The 19614-nt window shown below is 52.4% G+C and overlaps 4 protein-coding genes across 4 annotated transcripts; 2 read left to right on the forward strand and 2 right to left on the reverse strand.

Moving 5' to 3' along the window:
- Positions 1–216: 216 nt before the first annotated feature.
- On the reverse strand, positions 217–5512 carry mief1 (mitochondrial elongation factor 1). The gene is given in 5 exon segments (XM_056584892.1): positions 217–1572; positions 1574–2128; positions 2865–3130; positions 5002–5182; positions 5366–5512. Coding segments are annotated over 5 exon segments (1446 nt in total). The 3' UTR covers positions 217–1275.
- Positions 5513–5857: 345 nt separating this feature from the next.
- Positions 5858–6682, reverse strand: LOC130377941 (mitochondrial ribosome and complex I assembly factor AltMIEF1-like). Its single transcript, XM_056584893.1, has 2 exons — positions 6578–6682; positions 5858–6121 (listed from the first exon to the last, which is right to left on the reverse strand). The coding sequence occupies exon 2, from the start codon at positions 6068–6070 to the stop codon at positions 5858–5860; it is 213 nt and encodes a 70-aa protein (XP_056440868.1). The 5' UTR covers positions 6071–6121; positions 6578–6682.
- Positions 6683–8099: 1417 nt separating this feature from the next.
- Positions 8100–15626, forward strand: si:ch211-256m1.8 (uncharacterized). The gene is made up of 4 exons (XM_056584885.1): positions 8100–8242; positions 9685–10135; positions 10336–10731; positions 10818–15626. The coding sequence occupies exons 2-4, from the start codon at positions 9686–9688 to the stop codon at positions 14709–14711; spliced, it is 4740 nt and encodes a 1579-aa protein (XP_056440860.1). The 5' UTR covers positions 8100–8242; position 9685; the 3' UTR covers positions 14712–15626.
- A 780-nt stretch (positions 15627–16406) lies between these two features.
- Positions 16407–19323, forward strand: mpst (mercaptopyruvate sulfurtransferase). The gene is made up of 2 exons (XM_056584886.1): positions 16407–17278; positions 17901–19323. The coding sequence occupies exons 1-2, from the start codon at positions 16690–16692 to the stop codon at positions 18185–18187; spliced, it is 876 nt and encodes a 291-aa protein (XP_056440861.1). The 5' UTR covers positions 16407–16689; the 3' UTR covers positions 18188–19323.
- Positions 19324–19614: the final 291 nt, after the last annotated feature.

A 19614-nucleotide genomic window follows, 5' to 3' on the forward strand; every position in this document is an offset into this window, starting at 1 on the left:
GCAAGAGGCCATTGCTACCAACTCCAACCCTCTGGAAGCTGTTGCTGACTAGTTAGCCTAGTTAGCTTCCTCTCGCCCCTGAACGGAGAGTATAACAGAACGGTCTAAGAGAATCTGAGCGCTAGAACCACTAAGCTAATATTGACCATGTCCTTTGTCGTGTGATTCAAAGGTGAGATTTAACCATGGGCCGACTGTTAACCGAACCGGGGGTCCCCTGCACCTAGGGTTAACCCTAACCCTAACCCATTTAACCATGGGCCGACTGTTAACCGGGTCCCCTGCAGGACAGACTGGGGTGAAAGAAGACTAAAGGGTTAGGGTTAACCCTAACCCTAACCTCTGCAGGACAGACTGGGGTGAAGGAAGACTAAAGGGTTAACCCTAACCTCTGCACCTGCAGGACAGACTGGGGTGAAAGAAGACTAAACAGAAGCTCGGTAGGATTGTTGAGCAGCACGACACTCCCTGGTTTGGTCATTTTTTGCCCAACAAATGATAAATCATCTACACGGGCGACTTAAGAATAACTTAATGATGGTATGAACTAAGAAAGGCTTCAACCTGTCCGATCCGCTGAGTCATCCTCAGGTTTCACTGGTTTCTGATCTTAAATCCTATCAGCACCTTTTGTTTGACAATGGAACACATTGGCTCAGGGGAAAAATGTTTCTAAAACTGAACAATTCCAATATGTCCTTTACTTTGAGAATCCAGTAGCAGTTTAAATATTTGCACAGAGCTGTAGGTTAACAGTGACTGAGCTGAAGGATCGGACCTGCCCCCGGCTGTTGGGATAGCCTAACCCTCCATGCAGACGGTCTTCAGTCTTCATCCTGTATCAGGCCGGTCAGCAGCAGACATCAAACCACGTTAATAAGACGGCCCAACGTGGGTGGGGATCCATGCAACCTGACATTAAACTGTCTCCGCTGTCACTCAACGTCAACTATTTATTTACTTTAGGTTTGGCATAATCAACACACACTCAGTTACACAATGACATTCCCTGGTAAGACACAATTCAAGCCCTCGCAGCCCCGTGCACCAGCCTCCTGGTATCATCTTTGAGGTTACACGGTGGGGCTCCGTTCTACCACACACACGTCAACGGTGGAACTGAGAGCCGCTGTTTGGCCGGTGACCCTCGACACCGCGGATCACTTCAACAACACAGTAGAAAAGAACTAACTGGACTCTGGTCCAGTAGGACGCCTCCTGGAGAACGAGATATATTTATAGATAGTGCTTTGAGCAGAGGTCCTCGGGAGTGGGTCAGGGGTGGGGGGGCTGGTCCAGGGCAGTCCTGAGCAAGCCCTCGGGGTCCGACAGGGCGCAGTACAGCGTGTAGCCCAGCTCGTCCACCTCGGGCTCCAGCAGCTCACACAGCAGGTTGACCTTGGGGTTGAGGGCGCAGGGCAGCCTCCCGGCCTCCAGGTGGCGCACCAGCGCACGCAGCAGCTGCAGGAAGCGGTCGGCCAGCGCCTCCTGCGTCCAGTCGCCCTCCGTGTCGCTGAGCAGCAGGAGGGCGTTGGTGAGCTGGCTGGCGTTCAGGAGGGCCTGGGGGGGGGCAGCGCCGCGTTCAGCTTGCAACACCTGCCTTGGCGAGCTTCAGGCAGGCGCAGCGGCAGCCGCCGTCCTCGCGGTCCAGCGCCCGCAGCCGGGCCGTCTCCGCCGCCCGGAAGCTCTGCCGCCACAGGTTCTGGTGGCGCTCGGCGGCCGGCCGGTGGGGCTTGGCGATCAGTGCGCCGCCGTCCTCCATCGCCAGCAGCGGCAGGAAGTCGACGTAGAGCCGGCGGTCCGTCTCGTACTGCACCTCCAGCGTCAGCGTCTCCGACGGCACCACGGGCCGGATGACGTAGTCCAGCACGCTGCCGATGGCCGGCCAGTTGATGGAGCCCGCCACCAGCCGGTCGAACACCTCCAGCACCGCCTTGGGGGACAGGTACCCCCCCACCAGGCAGCGGTCCCAGTAGCTGCTGCCGCGCGGGAAGTACTCCAGGTTCTCCCTGCGCACCAGCCAGAAGCCCGGCACGTTCATGATGGTGTCCTCGCCCGGCACCATGGACCACAGGTTCTTCTCCAGCACCATGGGCACCATGAGCTGGGCGTGGTCCGCCGTCACCACCTGGGGGGCCCAACCAGCAGACGGACTCCTTCAGACCCTCATGTGCTTCCATAAAGGCGGTTAAGGCCTGAGTGCCCCGACACACTGGGGCCCATGTGGGGCCGAACCGGGTAACCACCTACCAAGCCCCGCCCCTCACCTGCAGGTCATCATAGACTGCCCCTCAGGTACACTCGTTAGCCCCGCCCCTCACCTGCAGGTCATCATAGACGGCCCCTCAGGTACACTCGTTAGCCCCGCCCCTCACCTGCAGTCTCATAGAGACTGCGCTCAGGTACACTCGTTAGCCCCCGCCCCTCACCTGCAGGTCATCATAGACTGCCCCTCAGGTACACTCGTTAGCCCCGCCCCTCACCTGCAGGTCATCATAGACTGCCCCTCAGGTACACTCGTTAGCCCCGCCCCTCACCTGCAGGTCATCATAGACTGCGCCTCAGGTACACTCGTTAGCCCCGCCCCTCACCTGCAGGTCATCATAGACTGCCCCTCAGGTACACTCGTTAGCCCCGCCCCTCACCTGCAGGTCATCATAGACTGCCCCTCAGGTACACTCGTTAGCCCCGCCCCTCACCTGCAGGTCATCATAGACTGCCCCTCAGTACACTCGTTAGCCCCGCCCCTCACCTGCAGGTCCATCATAGAACCTGCGCCTCAGGTACACATCGTTAGCCCCGCCCCTCACCTGCAGGTCATCATAGACTGCCCCTCAGGTACACTCGTTAGCCCCGCCCCTCACCTGCAGGTCATCATAGAGACTGCCGCTCAGGTACATCTCGCGCAGCGGCATGTCGGGCAGCTTGGCGTGCAGGAAGACGCGCAGCTCGGCGCAGATGTCCAGGGCGGCGCGGCGGGCGGCGGCCTGCTCCTCCCCCGGGATGTTGACCCTCTCCCGGTAGAATGCCCACAGACGCTCCTGAAGCGACAGACGCATCCGGGCCCTCAGCAGGTCGGCCCCGCCCCCGGCGCCCAGCCCGGAGCGGCCCACCGCCCGCCGCATGGCGTCTGAGGGGAGAGCAGCGAGGGTTAGGGTTAGGGTAAGGGCCGAGTGGAGAGCCCCTCTAATGGAGGGTTAGGGCCGAGGGAGAGCCCCTCTAATGGAGGGTTAGGGCCGAGTGGAGAGCCCCTCTAATGGAGGGTTAGGGCCGAGGGAGAGCCCCTCTAATGGAGGGTTAGGGCCGAGTGGAGAGCCCCTCTAGTGGAGGGTTAGGGCCGAGGGAGAGCCCCTCTAATGGAGGGTTAGGGTTAGGGCCGAGTGGAGAGCCCCTTTAATGGGGGGTTAGGGTTAGGGCCGAGTGGAGAGCCCCTCTAATGGAGGGTTAGGGCCGAGTGGAGAGCCCCTCTAATGGGGGGTTAGGGTTAGGGTAAGGGCCAAGTGGAGAGCCCCTCTAATGGAGGGGTTGGTCCTGTGAGATCCTCGAATGAGGGTTAGGGCCGAGTGGAGACCCCTCTAATGGAGGGTGGGGCGAAGGGAGAGCCCCTCTAATGGAGGGTTAGGGTCGAAGGGAGAGCCCCTCTAATTGAGGGTTAGGGCCGAAGGGAGAGCTCCTCTAATGGAGGGTTAGGGCCGAGTGGAGAGCCCCTCTAATGGGGGGTTAGGGCCGAGTGGAGAGCACCTCTAATGGAGGGGGGGTTATAGGGTTAGGGTAAGGCCGAGTGGAGAGCCCTCTAATGGAGGGTTAGGGCCGAGTGGAGAGCCCCTCTAATGGAGGGTTGGGGCCGAGGGGAGAGCCCCTCTAATGGAGGGTTGGGGCCGAGGGGAGAGCCCCTCTAATGGAGGGTTAGGGCCGAGTGGAGAGCCCCTCTAATGGGGGGTTAGGGTAAGGGCCGAAGGGAGAGCCCCTCTAATGGAGGGTAAGGGCCGAGTGGAGAGCCCCTCTAATGGAGGGTTAGGGCTGAAGGGAGAGCCCCTCTAATGGAGGGTTAGGGCCGAGTGGAGAGCCCCTCTAATGGAGGGTTAGGGCCGAAGGGAGAGCCCCTCTAATGGAGGGTTAGGGCCGAGGGGAGAGCCCCTCTAATGGGGGGTTAGTGCCGAGGGGAGAGCCCCTCTAATGGAGGGTTAGTGCCGAGGGGGTAATGTAGTCCAGGACTGGGGGGGGGGGGGGGGGGGGTCCTATTACTGTAGTCCAGCACTAGGACATTGAAGACTAGACCACTACGTTATTAGGGTTAGGCTAACCCTAACCCTACGTTATTAGGGTCTGGAGCGTGGACACCCACTGTAGAGGAAGAGCAGGATTGGAAACATCCCGTCTGGAGAGTGAGCGTGAAGGATTCAAAGCAGAGAGTCAGCTGGCGTCCTGAGGCAGGCTTTTACTTTGAACAGACATGAGGTCAGAAGGTCCAGGACCCGGGCGGTCGTACCCTAACCCGGGGGTCGTACCCTAACCCGGGGGTCGTACCCTAACCCGGGGGTCGTACCCTAACCCGGGGGTCGTACCCTGACCCGAGGGTCGTACCTTGACTCGGGGGTCGTACCCTAACCCGGGGGTCGAACCTGGACCCGGGGGTCGTACCCTAACTCGGGGGTCGTACCCTAACCCGGGGGTCGTACCCTAACTCGGGGGTCGTACCCTAACCCGGGGGTCGTACCCTGACCCGAGGGTCGTACCCTGACTCGGGGGTCATACCCTAACTCGGGGTCGTACCCTAACCCGGGGGTCGTACCCTGACCCGGGGGTCGTACCCTGACCCGAGGGTCGTACCTTGACTCGGGGGTCATACCCTAACTCGGGGGTCGTACCCTAACCCGGGGGTCGTAACCTAACCCGGGGGTCGTACCCTAACTCGGGGGTCGTACCCTAACCCGGGGGTCGTACCCTAACCCGGGGGTCGTAACCTAACCCGGGGGTCGTACCCTAACCCGGGGGTCGTACCTGGCTCGAAGCAGTGGGCCGAGGTGGGCAGAGTCTGCAGCGAGCGGCTGACGCTGGCCTTCATGTCCGGGTTCAGCACGCGGGGGGAGGAGCCCATCCAGCTAGGCTCCTCCCAGCTCCTCTGCCCCCCCGCCTCCATCTTGGTGGGGCTGGTGGGCGCGCTCAGGGTGCGGTCATACATCTGAGGCAGAGACACAGGACGGTCGTCAGGGAGACAGGCGGGTTCCACTATGACCAATATGTCGTCTTGTGTCAAAGACGCATCGACTGAGAACATCAAGCTGCGTCACGCTGAGCGCCATTTTGTGCAACCTCTAGAAGTGACCTCTAGACGTTGGGGTACGTAGAGGTCATCTCATCTCACCCTTTTGACGGCGAGCGTGGCGATGCCCAGCACGGCGGCGCCGCCCACTCCCAGCACCAGCTTGGCGTTGGACAGCAGGAAGTCGACGGCCGTGCCCAGACCCCCGTCGTCCTTCTTCCCCTTCGGCTCCCGGTTCAGCGCCGCCATCCTGAGGAAACCACGGCGACCATCAGACACATCAGGACCGCCTCTCAACCGGGGACACGTGAACACACACTGGGACCAGTGGAACCAGTGACCGCCCTCAAATCCAACCAGGTCCCACTGGGACCAATGGTCCGAGTGACCGCCCTCAAACCCCACCGGGACCCACTGGGACCAGTGGGACCTGGTTGGGTTTGAGGGCGGTCACTGGAACCAGTAGGACCAGTGACCGCCCTCAAACCCCACCTGGGACCAGTGGAACCAGTGGGACCAGTGACCGCCCTCAAACCCACCTGTAAGATCCACAGCCTCAAGTCGCACTTGCAGATGACCTCCGAGCCCCGCCTCCTACATCAGTCCGCCCAATCGGCTGCTGAGGAAGAACTGGCCCCTCCGGAGCGCGGCCTCGCGGTCCCCCGGCGCCGTGAGCGCCTGGCAGCGGCGGAATTCGCGGGCGACGGCGCGGCGGTAGAAGTCGCGGTCGGTGAAGGTCAGGCGGCGCCCGGCCCGGAGTAGAGAGCGGTAGAGCGCCAGGACCGCCGCGCGGGACCAGCCGCCCATCAGGGAGCACCGAGGGCCAGGGGGGGGGCGAGGGGCGAGGAGCGGGGACACCTGGAGGAGAGGCGGGGGGGGCGTTAGTCATGGGGACAGGGTGAGTCTGAAAGCAGCAGGTCAGAGGTTGAACTATTCCTATCCTGAAGCTTTGAGGGAAGGGTCGTGTGTTTTATGCAGGCAGTCACAATGACGTCATGCGACAGACGAGAACGCGTCATAGACGACGTCACCATTGCAGAGATAGCAGCAGCTAAGCTACGCTACACAGCAGCAACAACACCCTGATAAGGCGGGCACTAGGGACATGAAGTCATGCAAGCCTTTCATTACAGCCAGCCATGGTCCGACTGTCTTAAGATAAGGGCTAACTCAATGCAAAGTCAAACAGCACAGCTTATTAGCCTAGCATGCTACTCGTCCAGGCTTCACAGCACTTGAATGTAATAAGACGAGCAACTGCGGGAAAGCAACATGAAGCAAGTTTACATCGACAACCGATGTCGTTCAACTTACGTTTAGTAAAACAGACCACGGGTTTGTCCTTACAAGATACTACTCCTTCACGCCGGGGTCAGTCAGCAGCAAAACTCCGGAAGCAGTTGAACATAAGGATATAGCATCCGGTTCAATGGAGTTACACCCGCCCCCTCCGGCTCCGATGGTTAGACCCGCCCCCTCTGGCTCCCCCATGGCACTAGTCAGGGTTTACCCTCACATTTATGGTTCATAAGCACATTGCACAAAACAAGAAAACATTACTACTTAACTAACTTATTACAATATTGAAAGTATCAAAGAAAGCACTTATTAAATTGTTAATCCTCTGGCTCTGTCTATTACAGATAAAGACCAAAAAAGTATCCTCAAATACAAAATGTCTTATAAGTAGAGAATTTAAAAAGTGCAAAATGTTCAGCATGAACAACAGCATCCAGATCTCATGACCGTTGTGAAATGTCTGCTGGAAAGGAAAACTTACGCAAAATTGGAAAAAAGAACTATAGCCTACATCATTTTTTTCATATAATGTAAAACCCATGCAAAATAGATATTTATTTAGTCACTGCAGACAGTAAGGCAGATTGTAAATGTAATGTGTGTGTTTGTGTGTGTGTGTGTGTGTGTGTGTGTGTGTGTGTGTGTGTGTGTGTGTGTGTGTGTGTGTGTGTGTGTGTGTGTGTGTGTGTGTGTGTGTGTGTGTGTGTGTGTGTTTCACTACTGCAGATATAAATAGATAAATAGATAGATCGTTGATTTCCTGTTTGTGTATGTGTGTGTGTTTGTTTGTGTGCTTGCTTGTGTAAAACAAATGGATGTTAAGTATAAGAAGTGTATCAGCAAATACAACTAAATAACAAATAATAGTAACACATATATTTTATCAAGAATAATATCCCACATAAAAACACTCTAAAGAAGCAGAATGCTTCATTTACAATAAAGGAAAGGACAGACAGACAAGGCAGTATGGAAACCTAGAAGTGTTCAAAGTTATAGAATATAGTGAAGGAGAGAGAGAGACTGAGAGATAGACAGAGAGAGAGAGAGAGAGAGAGAGAGAGAGAGAGAGAGAGAGAGAGAGAGAGAGAGAGAGAGAGAGAGAGAGAGAGAGAGAGAGAGATAGACAGAGAGAGAGAGAGAGAGAGAGAGAGAGAGAGGAGAGAGAGGAGAGAGAGAGAGAAGGGACGGAGAGAGAGGAGAGAGAGAGAGAGAGAGAGAGAGAGGAGAGAGAGAGAGAGAGAAGAGAGAGGAGAGAGAGAGAGGAGAGAGAAAGGAGAGAGAGAGAGACTGGAGATAGAAAGAGAGAGAGAGGAGAAAGAGAAGAGAGAGAGAGAGAGAGAGAGAGAGAGAGAGAGAGAGAGAGAGAGAGAGAGAGAGAGAGAGTGACTGAGAGAGAGGGAGAGAGAGAGAGATTGAGCGAGAGACTGAGAGAGAGAGAGAGAGAGAGAGAGAGAGAGAGAGAGAGAGAGACAGAGACAGAGACAGAGACAGAGACAGAGCTGTAAGTCAGCAGTCAACAGCTTTATCAGTCAGCAGTGGCTACTTCCTTAATTGGAATCACCAGCCGAACCCGCCCAACCCTACAGTAGCTCAAACCTGGAGGAGCTCAGCTCAAACCCTCTCACTGACTGCTGCTCCAACCCTCGGACCGGACACATCGTGAGAGTCTGGATCAAGGTCAGTTCTACTGCTCTATACTCATATCATCTACATCTATGTCTTTATATCATGTCCATGAGACAGTGGACCGAAACAGGTGTGTTTAGGATGTTTTGTCCATAGTATATGCTCATTGTAGTAGGTGGGCAGTAAAATGTAATTCAGTAATGAGTCAGATGTATAATAAGATTGTATTTGTAATTGTAATAAAAAGAGATGACATGACAGAATGTGTCTATATATATAAATCAATGTTTCTGTGTTTGTATGCTTACATATGTGACTCATAACATTTGCTAACTATCATGGATTTATAAAATAAATTAAATGTTGATAACTTTGTGCATATCACATCTTTCAGATTTTTCAATTAATACATTTATATATATATTACAAAGTTAAATATAAGTGTCTAGAAGTGTCTATGAATCACATATCAACCAATTCCATATGTTGTGTACACCCATGGCTGCTTTGATGATGTGAACACTTACAGGTATGTCGCATACAGAAAGCTGTGGTGCGTTTGTGTTGGTGGAATTTCCTGTTGCTCATGTCATCCACCACAAGGCTGTCAGACATGCATGCTACTGATTCAAACTGTGAGATCAAATGAGTAGAAATGGAATGGAATCCCACCAGGCCAGCAGCAAACCCAAACACCGGCTGGAGCCTCCTCTGGGTGTCCGGCGTCCACCGAGAGGCGTCAGTAATGAGCTTCACGAGTCACGGGGGCCGAGGGACGGAGTCCTACCAATGCCCACCCCCCCCGTCGCCCTTCTGGCCGGGGAGGGCCGGGGGGTTCATGTGGACCGCGTTAGGAGACAAAGGGGTTAGGAGACAAAGGGGGCTCTGTGCTGCTGGACCGCAGAGGAACCGGGCCCGTCATCAGCCCCGCCTCGCTGCGTGGTTATGGAAATGAGGAGAAGAGGATATGATTGCCTTTTATTATGTCTGCGGTTATGTGTCATGACGTTGTGTTGCCTTTGTTTCCACACACGCACACACACACACCCAGTGAATATTGTGGTTACATACTTCTGCATAGGATCTTTGTTAGGTAATAGGGTTAGGGTTAGAATGATGAATGACGTTCATGTGGTCACTGGTCACTGTTGATGAGGATTAGTCAAGGAGGCTGGACGTGTCACATTGTTTTATAGATATAAGTCCTGGGAGTGGGTGTGTCTGTCTGTGATGGAGAGATAGGGGTACATCTTGACCACCAAAAAAAGTAACATTTACATATTGGTTTACATATTGATAGAGTTTGTGACAAGAGACCATCTGTAATATTTGGTATATGGCATGTCAGAAACACCCCAATCTATTCACGTGTTCCAGGATGAACAAACAGGAACAAGGGTGAACAAACAAACCACTCCTCCATGCCGTCACAACAGTGTCAGCCCATGAGGTGTGCTCCCTCCGACCTCACTGCTCCCTTCGCTCCTCCACAGGATGGCCCTTCTCGACTTCCCCGTTCCGGAGCTGGACGTCACCTTGCGGGAGGTGGGGCGCGTCCTCCAGCTCACGCTGCCCCCTGACCTGTACCCCGAGTTCAGACACACCCTGGGGCAACAGCGGGGGCAGCTGGAGGCGGCACAGAGGCGCCTGGCCGCCTCGGCCACCGGCCGTGAGAACTGGGTGACGGAGCAGTTCAAGAGCCGGCTGCTGGAGTGCAGCGACCCCCTGCCCACGGCCACCGCCCTCCCGGCCGTGCTCCCCCCCCGCGGGGCCGGGAGGGCCGGCACGCAGCTGGAGCGGGCGGCCGCCCTGCTGTGGGCCGTGGCCAAGCTGCACTGCGAGCCCTCGCTGGTGGAAGAGGCCACGGCCGCCACCGAGCGCACGCAGCAGGCCCAGATATTCGCCGCCTGCCGGCTGCCGGGCGCCCAGCACGACGAGATCAAGGTGGAGTTAACTCAGAACAGGAGATCCTCTGTACAAACATTTATACATCTGATCCAATTAGAATGTGAAGACAATGTAAGGTTTAATGACCAGTTTCTGAATAACTATCGCCAATGAAACCGACCATCAAGAGTAGGCTGACCTCTTTCCATATCATTTAAATGGCGTTGAATGTGAACATACATATGTTTTGATTATAGATGTACCCAGACAGCCTCCATGCCATCGTCACCTGCATTGGAGGCGTGTTCCCGCTGGACATCCTGAGCCGTGGCAGCGATGGATCGATGCGCCCTCTGCCGGTCTCTGACATATACCATCAGCTGGCTCAGGCCATGAGCCACACCGCCTCCAGCGGACAGAGACACGCTCCCACTATCTGTGGCCTCTCAGCCTTGGACCGCAGGTCCTGGGCGGCCCTCAGGGGGGAGATGGTGAAGCAGGGGGGCCTGGCCGCAGGGTCCCTGGGGCTCATGGAGAGCGCGGTGGTGGCCCTCTCCCTGGAGGGCTGCGAGGCCCCCCCGGAGATGGCCAATATCCTGAACACAGTCCGCCTCGGCGGAGGGGACGGTCCTTGTCTGAGATACTACGACAAGGTAACTAGTGGACTGATGCACCCATCTGATGCACACAGACAATCATATTCATTGATAAACACATTCTTTTTCATTTGGTTTGCCAGGTGGTCAACGTGGTGGTGTTCAAGGACAGCACGGCGGGGATGGTGTTTGAGCACAGCGCGGTGGATGGCATGGTAGCGGGGCTGGTGTCAGAGTGTCTGTTTCATCTCTCTGAAACGGTAGACATCAACCTCGACCACTACGGCCCCGAGGACCACGGCCGGTCTGACGCACAAAGCGATGGCAGTAGGGTGACCCCAACTCCCCTACCTTTCCCCTTGCAAGAAATCAGAATCACCCCAAGCCCTTCCTTAAAGGCCACTCATCCAGTCATTACTTTTGAGGTGTCCTCATACCCAGATGTTTTTTCAGCATTGAGAAGTCAAAGAGGCCTGTACGATGCCTGGATCAACTTTTCTCTGCAACTTTCCTTGAGTCAAATTTTTGGTGAGTCTGCAGCCAATCACATCCTTGTCACACCAACCCACATGCGGCACTACAAACATGGCCGCTGCGACCCAACATACTCCCTGACTATGAGGTCTCGAGAGCTGGTAGGCGCCCTTGCATCCTGTGTGCGGCATAACGACGCTCCTCAGTATAGCGCTCATCTTCTACAACTGTTCCATGTTGCCTTTCTGGAGCACAAGAACCTCATCAAAGCAACAAAAAGTGGCCAGGGAGTAGGTCCTCATCTTGCTGCCCTTCGGTGGTCTTTGCCATCAGACAACCCACTAAAAAAGTTCCTGGATCCCTTTGGATGTCCCTCTGTTTACCTCACTGGTAAAGATCTAATGGAAGGTGTAGAGTGTGCAGTCGGAAATGTTTATGCTAAGGACCAACTAGCTGTTACTTACCTTGGAAGGAGAGACAAGGTCTTGATGGTGTTAAATGCTAAAGGTAGCTTTGCCACGGTGTTGGAAAACCTTCGTGACAGTCTGGAGATCAACATGAAGCTAGTGATGCTACTAGCTCTCAGATACTCCATCGCATGCCAAATGGGTGCTCTGGATTGTGTACTCCATGACGGCCAAGTAGGGTCAGTGAATGCAGAGGTGAACCGCTCTGTAGAAGGGCCTCTGTCCAAAATAAAACCCAATTCAGACTCCATGAGCCCAGACTTTACTCTGGTAATACATGGCGGGGCTGGAGAGGTGATGATGTTAAACAGCAAAGTAGTGGAGGTCATTGAGTTTGCTCTAAAGACAGCCTTAGGCCTCGGCTCCCAAGTGCTTCAACATGGGGGCAGCAGCCTTGATGCAGTTCAGAGGTCAGTGGAAGCTTTGGAAGATTGCTTCCTCTTCAATGCAGGGAAGGGTTCTGTTTTTAACAAAGATGGAAAAAATGAAATGGAGGCCACCATAGTGGATTGCAGTGGGATTAATTCTGGATCTGTAGCCTGCTTGCAGAGGGTAAGAAACCCCATAAAGGCGGCCAGGTGTGTGATGGATAAGAGTCCCCACTCCATGATTGTGGGAGAAGGAGCGGAGGACTTTGTTCACGGTTTGGAGCCAGAGGAACCTCTCGGCCCTGATTACTTCTACACTGATATCCGTCACAAAGAGCTAATGGTGAAGCTGCAGGCTGACGTCAATCCACAGAACAACCATCCACAGACTGTGGGAGCGGTGGCTCTGGACCGCTGGCGTAAGCTAGCTGCTGCAACGTCTACAGGGGGTTTGGTAGGCAAGCTGAAAGGCAGGGTTGGAGACACAGCTGTAGTAGGAGCAGGGATATATGGGGATGACAAGCTAGCTATTACATGCTCAGGAGATGGAGATGTGTTTCTGAGGCACACAGTAGCACAGAAAGTAGCCATTCTCTACAACCACAAAGGTTACACCCTCAGACAAGCATGTCGAGAAGTGATCTCTGAAAACCTCAAAGGTATTAGTGCTGGGATCATCGCTGTAGATTCTAAAGGGGAAGCTGTCATTGAGACCAATGCTGGGGTGATGTTTGTAGCCTCCATGGTTGGCGGAATTTCACGGGTTGAGGTCCTCAGACCTATGCCTGAGATCTCCAATGTGATCTGGGAGACAGATGAGCTAGTTGCCCACCTTAATCCAAAGCCTTGGACTCCAGGGGATACAATTCTGACGAGAAAAGCGTTAAGTGGTCCAAGCAGCATCTTCCAGTTAGCTCTACCTGATTTTGAGGCCATGCTTCAAGCAGCAAAAACCGTTTCTAACCTGCTGTGTAAGAAACTTGGAGTACAGCGCTGTGCCTTGGTTTCTAACCCATCCCCTGACCACCCAGCCCAAATCAAACTGCTGCCACTCCATGGCCTAGAAACGGACTGGCACCCTCATGTATCCCAACAAGAGGACTTCAAAGCCTTTGATCCTGGCTACTGCTCCTCAAAGAGTGGGCCTCGCTGTGAGGATGGACTGCTGGACCAGGTTCAGGCCAAGGTTAGGGATAAACTGCCAACACCAAACGCCCCTTCTTGCTATGATTACTTGGGGGATCATTCCAGTGACGACCTGTTCTCTCGTATTGTACGTGGAGAAGAGAAACAATGGAGAGTTTGGGAGGACTCGGAGCATGTTGCATTCCTGACGCCATACCCTAACACGCCCGGACTTACAGTTGTGGTGCCTCGCAAGCCCCTTTCCAGTGACATCTTGAGTTTAGAAGATGCAGACTACACAGCACTGACCCGAGCTATCTGTAAAGTAGCCAAACTACTGGAAGAGGGAATGAGAGCTAGGGGAGTTGCACTAATTTTTGAAGGCTTTGAGATTGATTACGCCCATGCTAAGATGATTCCTCTAGTACCGTCACCAGATGGCAGCAAGCCTGAAGAACTGCAACCTGAACATTTCCAAAGCTACCCCGGATATGTGTCTTCACTCAATGGTCAAGCTGCCAAGCCTGAAGCCCTTGACAAAATCCACTCAACCATCAGCCAATGTAAGCCTCCTGGATCATGGCAAGAACCTCAGACCCACTCCATGATTGCCATCAGAAGTCAGTGGTACCACAACATGTTTCAGATTCAAAACACCCTCTTTCACAGCACAGTGGAGTATTTCCATAATGTCTGCCAGTACTCGTACGCTCTGACGCCTCTCACCACTGACACCATCTCCTCCCCCATGGGCCTGGGGTCGGATTCAGAGCCGGTCTTGGTGAACATATTGGGCCAAGATGTTTACCTTGCAGACTCCATGCAGTTTGTACTGGAGTACTTCCTCCGCTTCCAGGAGAGCCTCCGAGGGACTTACTACATATCGCCCAGCTTCAGAGGGGAAGACCCTGATGCCACACACTTGAATCAGTTCTACCATGTGGAGTGTGAACTCCTGGGTGATATGGACAATGCCATTCAGATAGCAGAGGCCTATGTGTTTCACCTCACCAACGCCATGCTGAAAAAACACTCTGACATCATTCTAAACACCGCTGGGACCCTGACCCATATCACGGACATGTTGAGTAAGCTTCATGGAAACCAGCCTCTACCAAGAGTCCCACTAGACCAAGCCATTCCCATGATGCCCTCTGCAGACTGTTTGGAGTGGGTTCAGCAAGGCCAGCCACACTTTGGCCGGAAGCTGACCCGCAAGGGCGAGAGGGTGTTGATCGAGAAGTATGGCGGCGCCGTGTGGCTGACGGAGATGGACCACTTGGGCGTCCCCTTCTACCAGGCCTATGTGGAAGGGTCAGGGCAGAGCAAGGCCAAGGCCTCGGACCTCCTGCTGGGCCTCGGGGAGACTGTAGGTCTGGGCGAGCGCCACTCCACCCCTGAGCTAGTTCAGGAGGCCCTCAGGCACCACGCGGTGCCCGAAGAGTCATACAAGTGGTACATTAACATGCGGCAGGTGAGGCCCCTACTCACCAGCGGGTGGGGCATGGGTACAGAACGCTACCTGTGTTGGCTTCTTCAGCACGATGACATCAGAGACATTCAAATCATACCCAGGATGAAGTCAAAAAAGTACATGCCCTGATCCGCAGTGATGCAGCGCCCTTCAGGTTCCTGTCATTATAGAACCTCAGGACCTCAAAGTACCTTAAACGGCAGGAACAGAATAATACAGTTGAATTGTTCCATTCTACACCCAATAAATAAATGTGAGAATATTTATTGTTGAATTGATGATTTATCGACATATAACTACTAAATATTGCATTCAGTTCATGTGATTGTATAAATTATTTGTAAGACTATTACCATTAATTAACCTTATTATTATTACCTTTATTTATCTGTTCTGCTGAAGTATGTTGATGCTGAAATATGTTCTGCCACACTTTATCTTTGTCTTAACAATCTGTAAAATTATATTCTATGAGTTCAACAAATCATTTGCTATAATACAAAAAACTGGGTAGAATATGAGTTTGAATATTTTCCATTAAATAAAGATTTGAAATGGAAGAGGGGTCAATTTCAATGACTTTATTAACAGTTGCCTTAAGTTATTCTATATGCTAACTCTTTTTATAACTCTTATTTTATTTGCTATAATATAAAACTATACCAAAGATCCTAGATACTAGAATTGTTTTAAATACATATATAGAATCTTGAAGGGTCCTTCAAATGCTCTTACTGCATGATTTTGTGTGCATTCATTCTTCATTCGTCACTGTTTTAGAGTTTTTGTTTTAGGTTTGAAAAGAAACAGTATTTCAAATCTTTGTAAAACAATAATTTCAGTTAGATTGGGTCCATTTCCATGGTTTTATACATTTGTAACTTTTCTATTGAATTCATTTTAAATAAATTAATACTAAGGATTACCAACAGTCTCATTTTATTTAAAGGTTGACTTAAACAAAGTTACAGTAAGATACCATTATTTGATATAATATGCCAGCTGTTCGATTTTTAAATGTGACCTTTAATTTATCTTTCGTTGGTTATTTTTGACTCCTTCATTTGAATCAGTTATTAATTATTAAACTCTTTGAACATTTAGAAAAGCGACATACAAAAGTATAATGATCATTGTCAGAATTAGTATTACAAGTATTATTATTAAAATCCTTAAATATGTGAATGCTCAGTTTAAGTTCATTATAGATTGAAGATTGGACTAAATCACCCATTTCAGAGCAAATATTGCTGATAAAAAATACACAACTACGATTTTGCACACAGCTGCCTCGTGAATAACGCTTCGATGTTTCAAACCTTTTAACCAGGCACGGCGTTAAAAAAAAAAAAAGCATTAAAATTAGTCTTTATTACATTTTCACAAATAGGGTAAAAGTATCACAAATCTGAAACTATGTTTTATATCATGTATAGCCTCACTGTGATAATCTGGTCCAGATTTGAAGTTTCTAGCTGTAGTGGTTTTCAATCAGGACAGTTCTACGGTGGTCCAGATGCAAAAGAATGCAGTGAAATCTCCCCTTTTTGGTATTTTAACTAATCAAATAAAGGTTTCATAAATTGTAAACTGTGTTTTAAAGACTGTTTAGACTCTTAGATAATCTAGACCGGTTTTACCGCGATTGAAGAGATTAAACAACGAAGAAGCAGTCGCTCCATTCCATGCAGAAATGTGCAACAGCGCCCCCTGGGATCACACTTTTCGGTGGGTCGCAGAATTCGGTGTTACACCGGAAGTTTTATTTTGAAAGGGTGTTACGTCACGCTAAACAGCCGAATAAAACTTTACTTTATTTACTGGTGATCAGAGTGATGCAGAGTCGCGGTCCCGGGGCGCCCCCGTGTGATTGGAGTGAGGTACTACACTTTGAGAAAAGTATTGAACATGTTTACGAAAGCCACTGCAAGTGCCCTCGTTCACTAAGAGGCTCCATATCATCACATGTAGTTGCTGACGGAACGTAAAGTTACGTTTTCTGCTCAGCTCTACTTGTTAGCTTCTCTTGACCCCAGCCGTCAGCAGCGGGCGGTCTCGCTCTCTGACTCATATCGGGTTCAGTCGGGATCAACGACACCGGATCACCATGGCGGCTCAGACCCGAGCCCTCGTCACGGGGAAATGGCTCGCAGACGCCCTGAAGAACCGCCTGGTGGGCCCCAAGCTGCGGGTCCTGGACAGCTCCTGGTACCTGGCCAAGGTGCGGCGGAACCCCCGGGCGGAGTTCCAACAGTCGCACATCCCCGGCGCCTCGTTCTTCGACGTTGACGAGTGCTCCGATAAGACCTCCGCCTTCGACCACATGGTTCCGAGTCCGGCCGAGTTCGCGGAGTACGTCGGTCACCTGGGCATCGCGAACGACACGCACGTGGTGGTGTACGACACGAGCCCCCTTGGGTCGTTCAGCGCGCCGCGCGTGTGGTGGATGTTCCGCCTGTTCGGGCACCCCGCCGTGTCGGTGCTGGACGGTGGGATGAAGAACTGGCTGGCTGAGGGTCACCCCCTGACCTCTGTCCCCTCTGAACCCGAGCGCGCGGAGTTCAAGGCAAGTGTAGACCGGTCCTTGGTCAAGACGTATGAAGACGTGTTGGAAAACATCCGAACCAAACGGGTCCAGGTGGTCGATGCCCGGTCGGCGGGTCGGTTCAAGGGCATCGAACCCGAGCCCAGAGATGGTGAGTCTCCACAGGGGTCTACTGCGATGCATCTAAATATCCGAACCACAGTTTCCGAAGAAAAAATCGCTCAGGATCCAGAGTCTGTCCTTCCAGGGATAGACTCTACACTATCTATAAAATACAATGGCTTTTCCTGAACTGTAGCCATAAACATCAAGATAATACAAATAAAGGTATTCATTCTTTTTTGGTAGAATGAATCTTATGAACTTGTAAGTTTGTCATTTAGTAGCGAGTTTTTACTATTATACATTTTTTACACTACTATCACATCATCAGACACTAGACAAACGTGTTCATCAGTTCATAAGAGCGTTACTCAGCATGTCCAACGTGTGATTGGCCACCAGGCTGTTCTCACTGCCCTCCTATCTGAGACCCTCCCTCCTCCTCCTCCCCCTCCTCTCCTCCTCTTCCTCCTCCCCCTCTCTTCTTCCTCCTCTCCCTCCTCTTCTCCTCCTCCTCCTCTTCCTCTGCTCCTCCTCCTCTCTTCCTCCTCCTCTCCTCCCTCCTCCTCCTCCTCCCCCTCCTCTCCTCCTCCTCCCCCTCCTCTCCTCCTCTTCCTCCTCCTCCTCCCCCTCTCCTCCTCCTCCTCCTCTTCCTCTGCTCCTCCTCTCAGACACCCGTCCGGGCCACTTCCCGGGGGCCGTCAACATGCCCTTCACCTCGGTCCTGGGGCCCTCGGGGGAGGTGCGGGGGCCCCAGGACCTGGCCCAGCTGTTCCGGGAGGCGGGGGTGGACCTGGCCGCGCCCCTCTGGGTGTCCTGCGGCTCCGGGGTCACGGCCTGCCACGTGGCGCTGGCGGCCACCCTGCTGGGGCACCCGGGGGCCTGCGTCTACGACGGCTCCTGGTCCGAGTGGTTCAAGAGGGCCCCCCCGGAGCTGGTCCTCTCTGAGGGCCCGTAGAGAACTGAGGACCACCTGACACCTCCAGCCCTGAGGACCACCTGACACCTCCCAGAGGACCACCTGACACCTCCCTGAGGACCACCTGACACCTCCCAGAGGACCACCTGACACCTCCCTGAGGACCACCTGACACCTCCCAGAGGACCACCTGACACCTCCAGCCCTGAGGACCACCTGACACCTCCCAGAGGACCACCTCACACCTCCCAGAGGACCACCTGACACCTCCCAGAGGACCACCTGACACCTCCCAGAGGACCACCTGACACCTCCAGCCCTGAGGACCACCTGACGGCTCCAAGAGGACCTTCTCCAGGGCTGGAGGGTGGAGGACCTTCTCCAGGGCTGGAGGGGGGAGGACCTTCTCCAGGGCGGAGGTGGAGGACCTTCTCCAGGGTGGATGTTGTCCAACATGGGGCCTTCAGAAGTCTCATGTGTTGCTGAATGGTTGCGGATCCTTGATGAGCCTGATGGGTCTGATGGGTCTGATGGGTCAGTTGGGTCTGATGGGTCTGATGGGTCAGTTGGGTCTGATGGGCTGTACAGATTGAAGTATAGGCCTGCATTTTATTTACAAATACAGAAAATAACATTGAACAGATTTGGGCTATAATATAACGTTGTGTACCTATGTTGATACCTATGCCTCAACAATAACACCAGTTTAAATCAAAGTGCCTTGGCATTCAAACTTTGATTGCTTTGCTTCGAAGTGTTCAAACTAATGTTGATAATGTGAAATAACTTCTAAAATATTTGTTCATAATAATAATTATCTAGCCTGGTATATCTTTCTTTTGGCAGGGAAATAAATTCTGTACATGTCGCTGCGTAGCAAGGTTTGGACAGTGTATGGAATAATTTCAGTTATTGCTAAATAAAAATGGCCCACAATGTGAACCTGTCAATCATCCAATGTTCGGAAGTCCAGCTCTTGTGACGCACGAACGCGTCCGTGTGGAAAGGGGGCGTCGGCGGAAAGTTACAAAACCCTCGAGCGATTTTAACTTCCTTCAAGTCATTGTAGATAATTAAACATAGTTTCACTTCAATTTGTGTCAAATGTCTTTTTTTCAAACATCGTGCTTTCTTGTTCCATTCCCGAATAAACTACGGAGATAATTCCAGGAACATGATGCCTTGTCAAACGTGTTGACAGGAAACAATAATCAACTACCAGAAAGAACAAACAACCAATCAGCCCCGTGCACTGGCGGCTGGAAATTTATGTTGCTGACGCAGAGCAAATCAGAACCGGTTTATACCGGTTCCAAAACTAGATTTTGGGGGGTCAAACCAACTGCCTGTTTGCCAAAAGCGCAGAAAGCTTCCCATTTATAACGACTTTATGTATCCTATATATATGTATATATGTGACGTATCACAAAGGCAACCTTGATTTAAATGGAAAAACCAAAGGGTCG

The sequence above is a fragment of the Gadus chalcogrammus genome, unplaced genomic scaffold (assembly GCF_026213295.1).
Source record: "Gadus chalcogrammus isolate NIFS_2021 unplaced genomic scaffold, NIFS_Gcha_1.0 GACHA024, whole genome shotgun sequence".
In the NCBI taxonomy this organism is placed as follows: Eukaryota; Metazoa; Chordata; class Actinopteri; order Gadiformes; family Gadidae; genus Gadus; species Gadus chalcogrammus.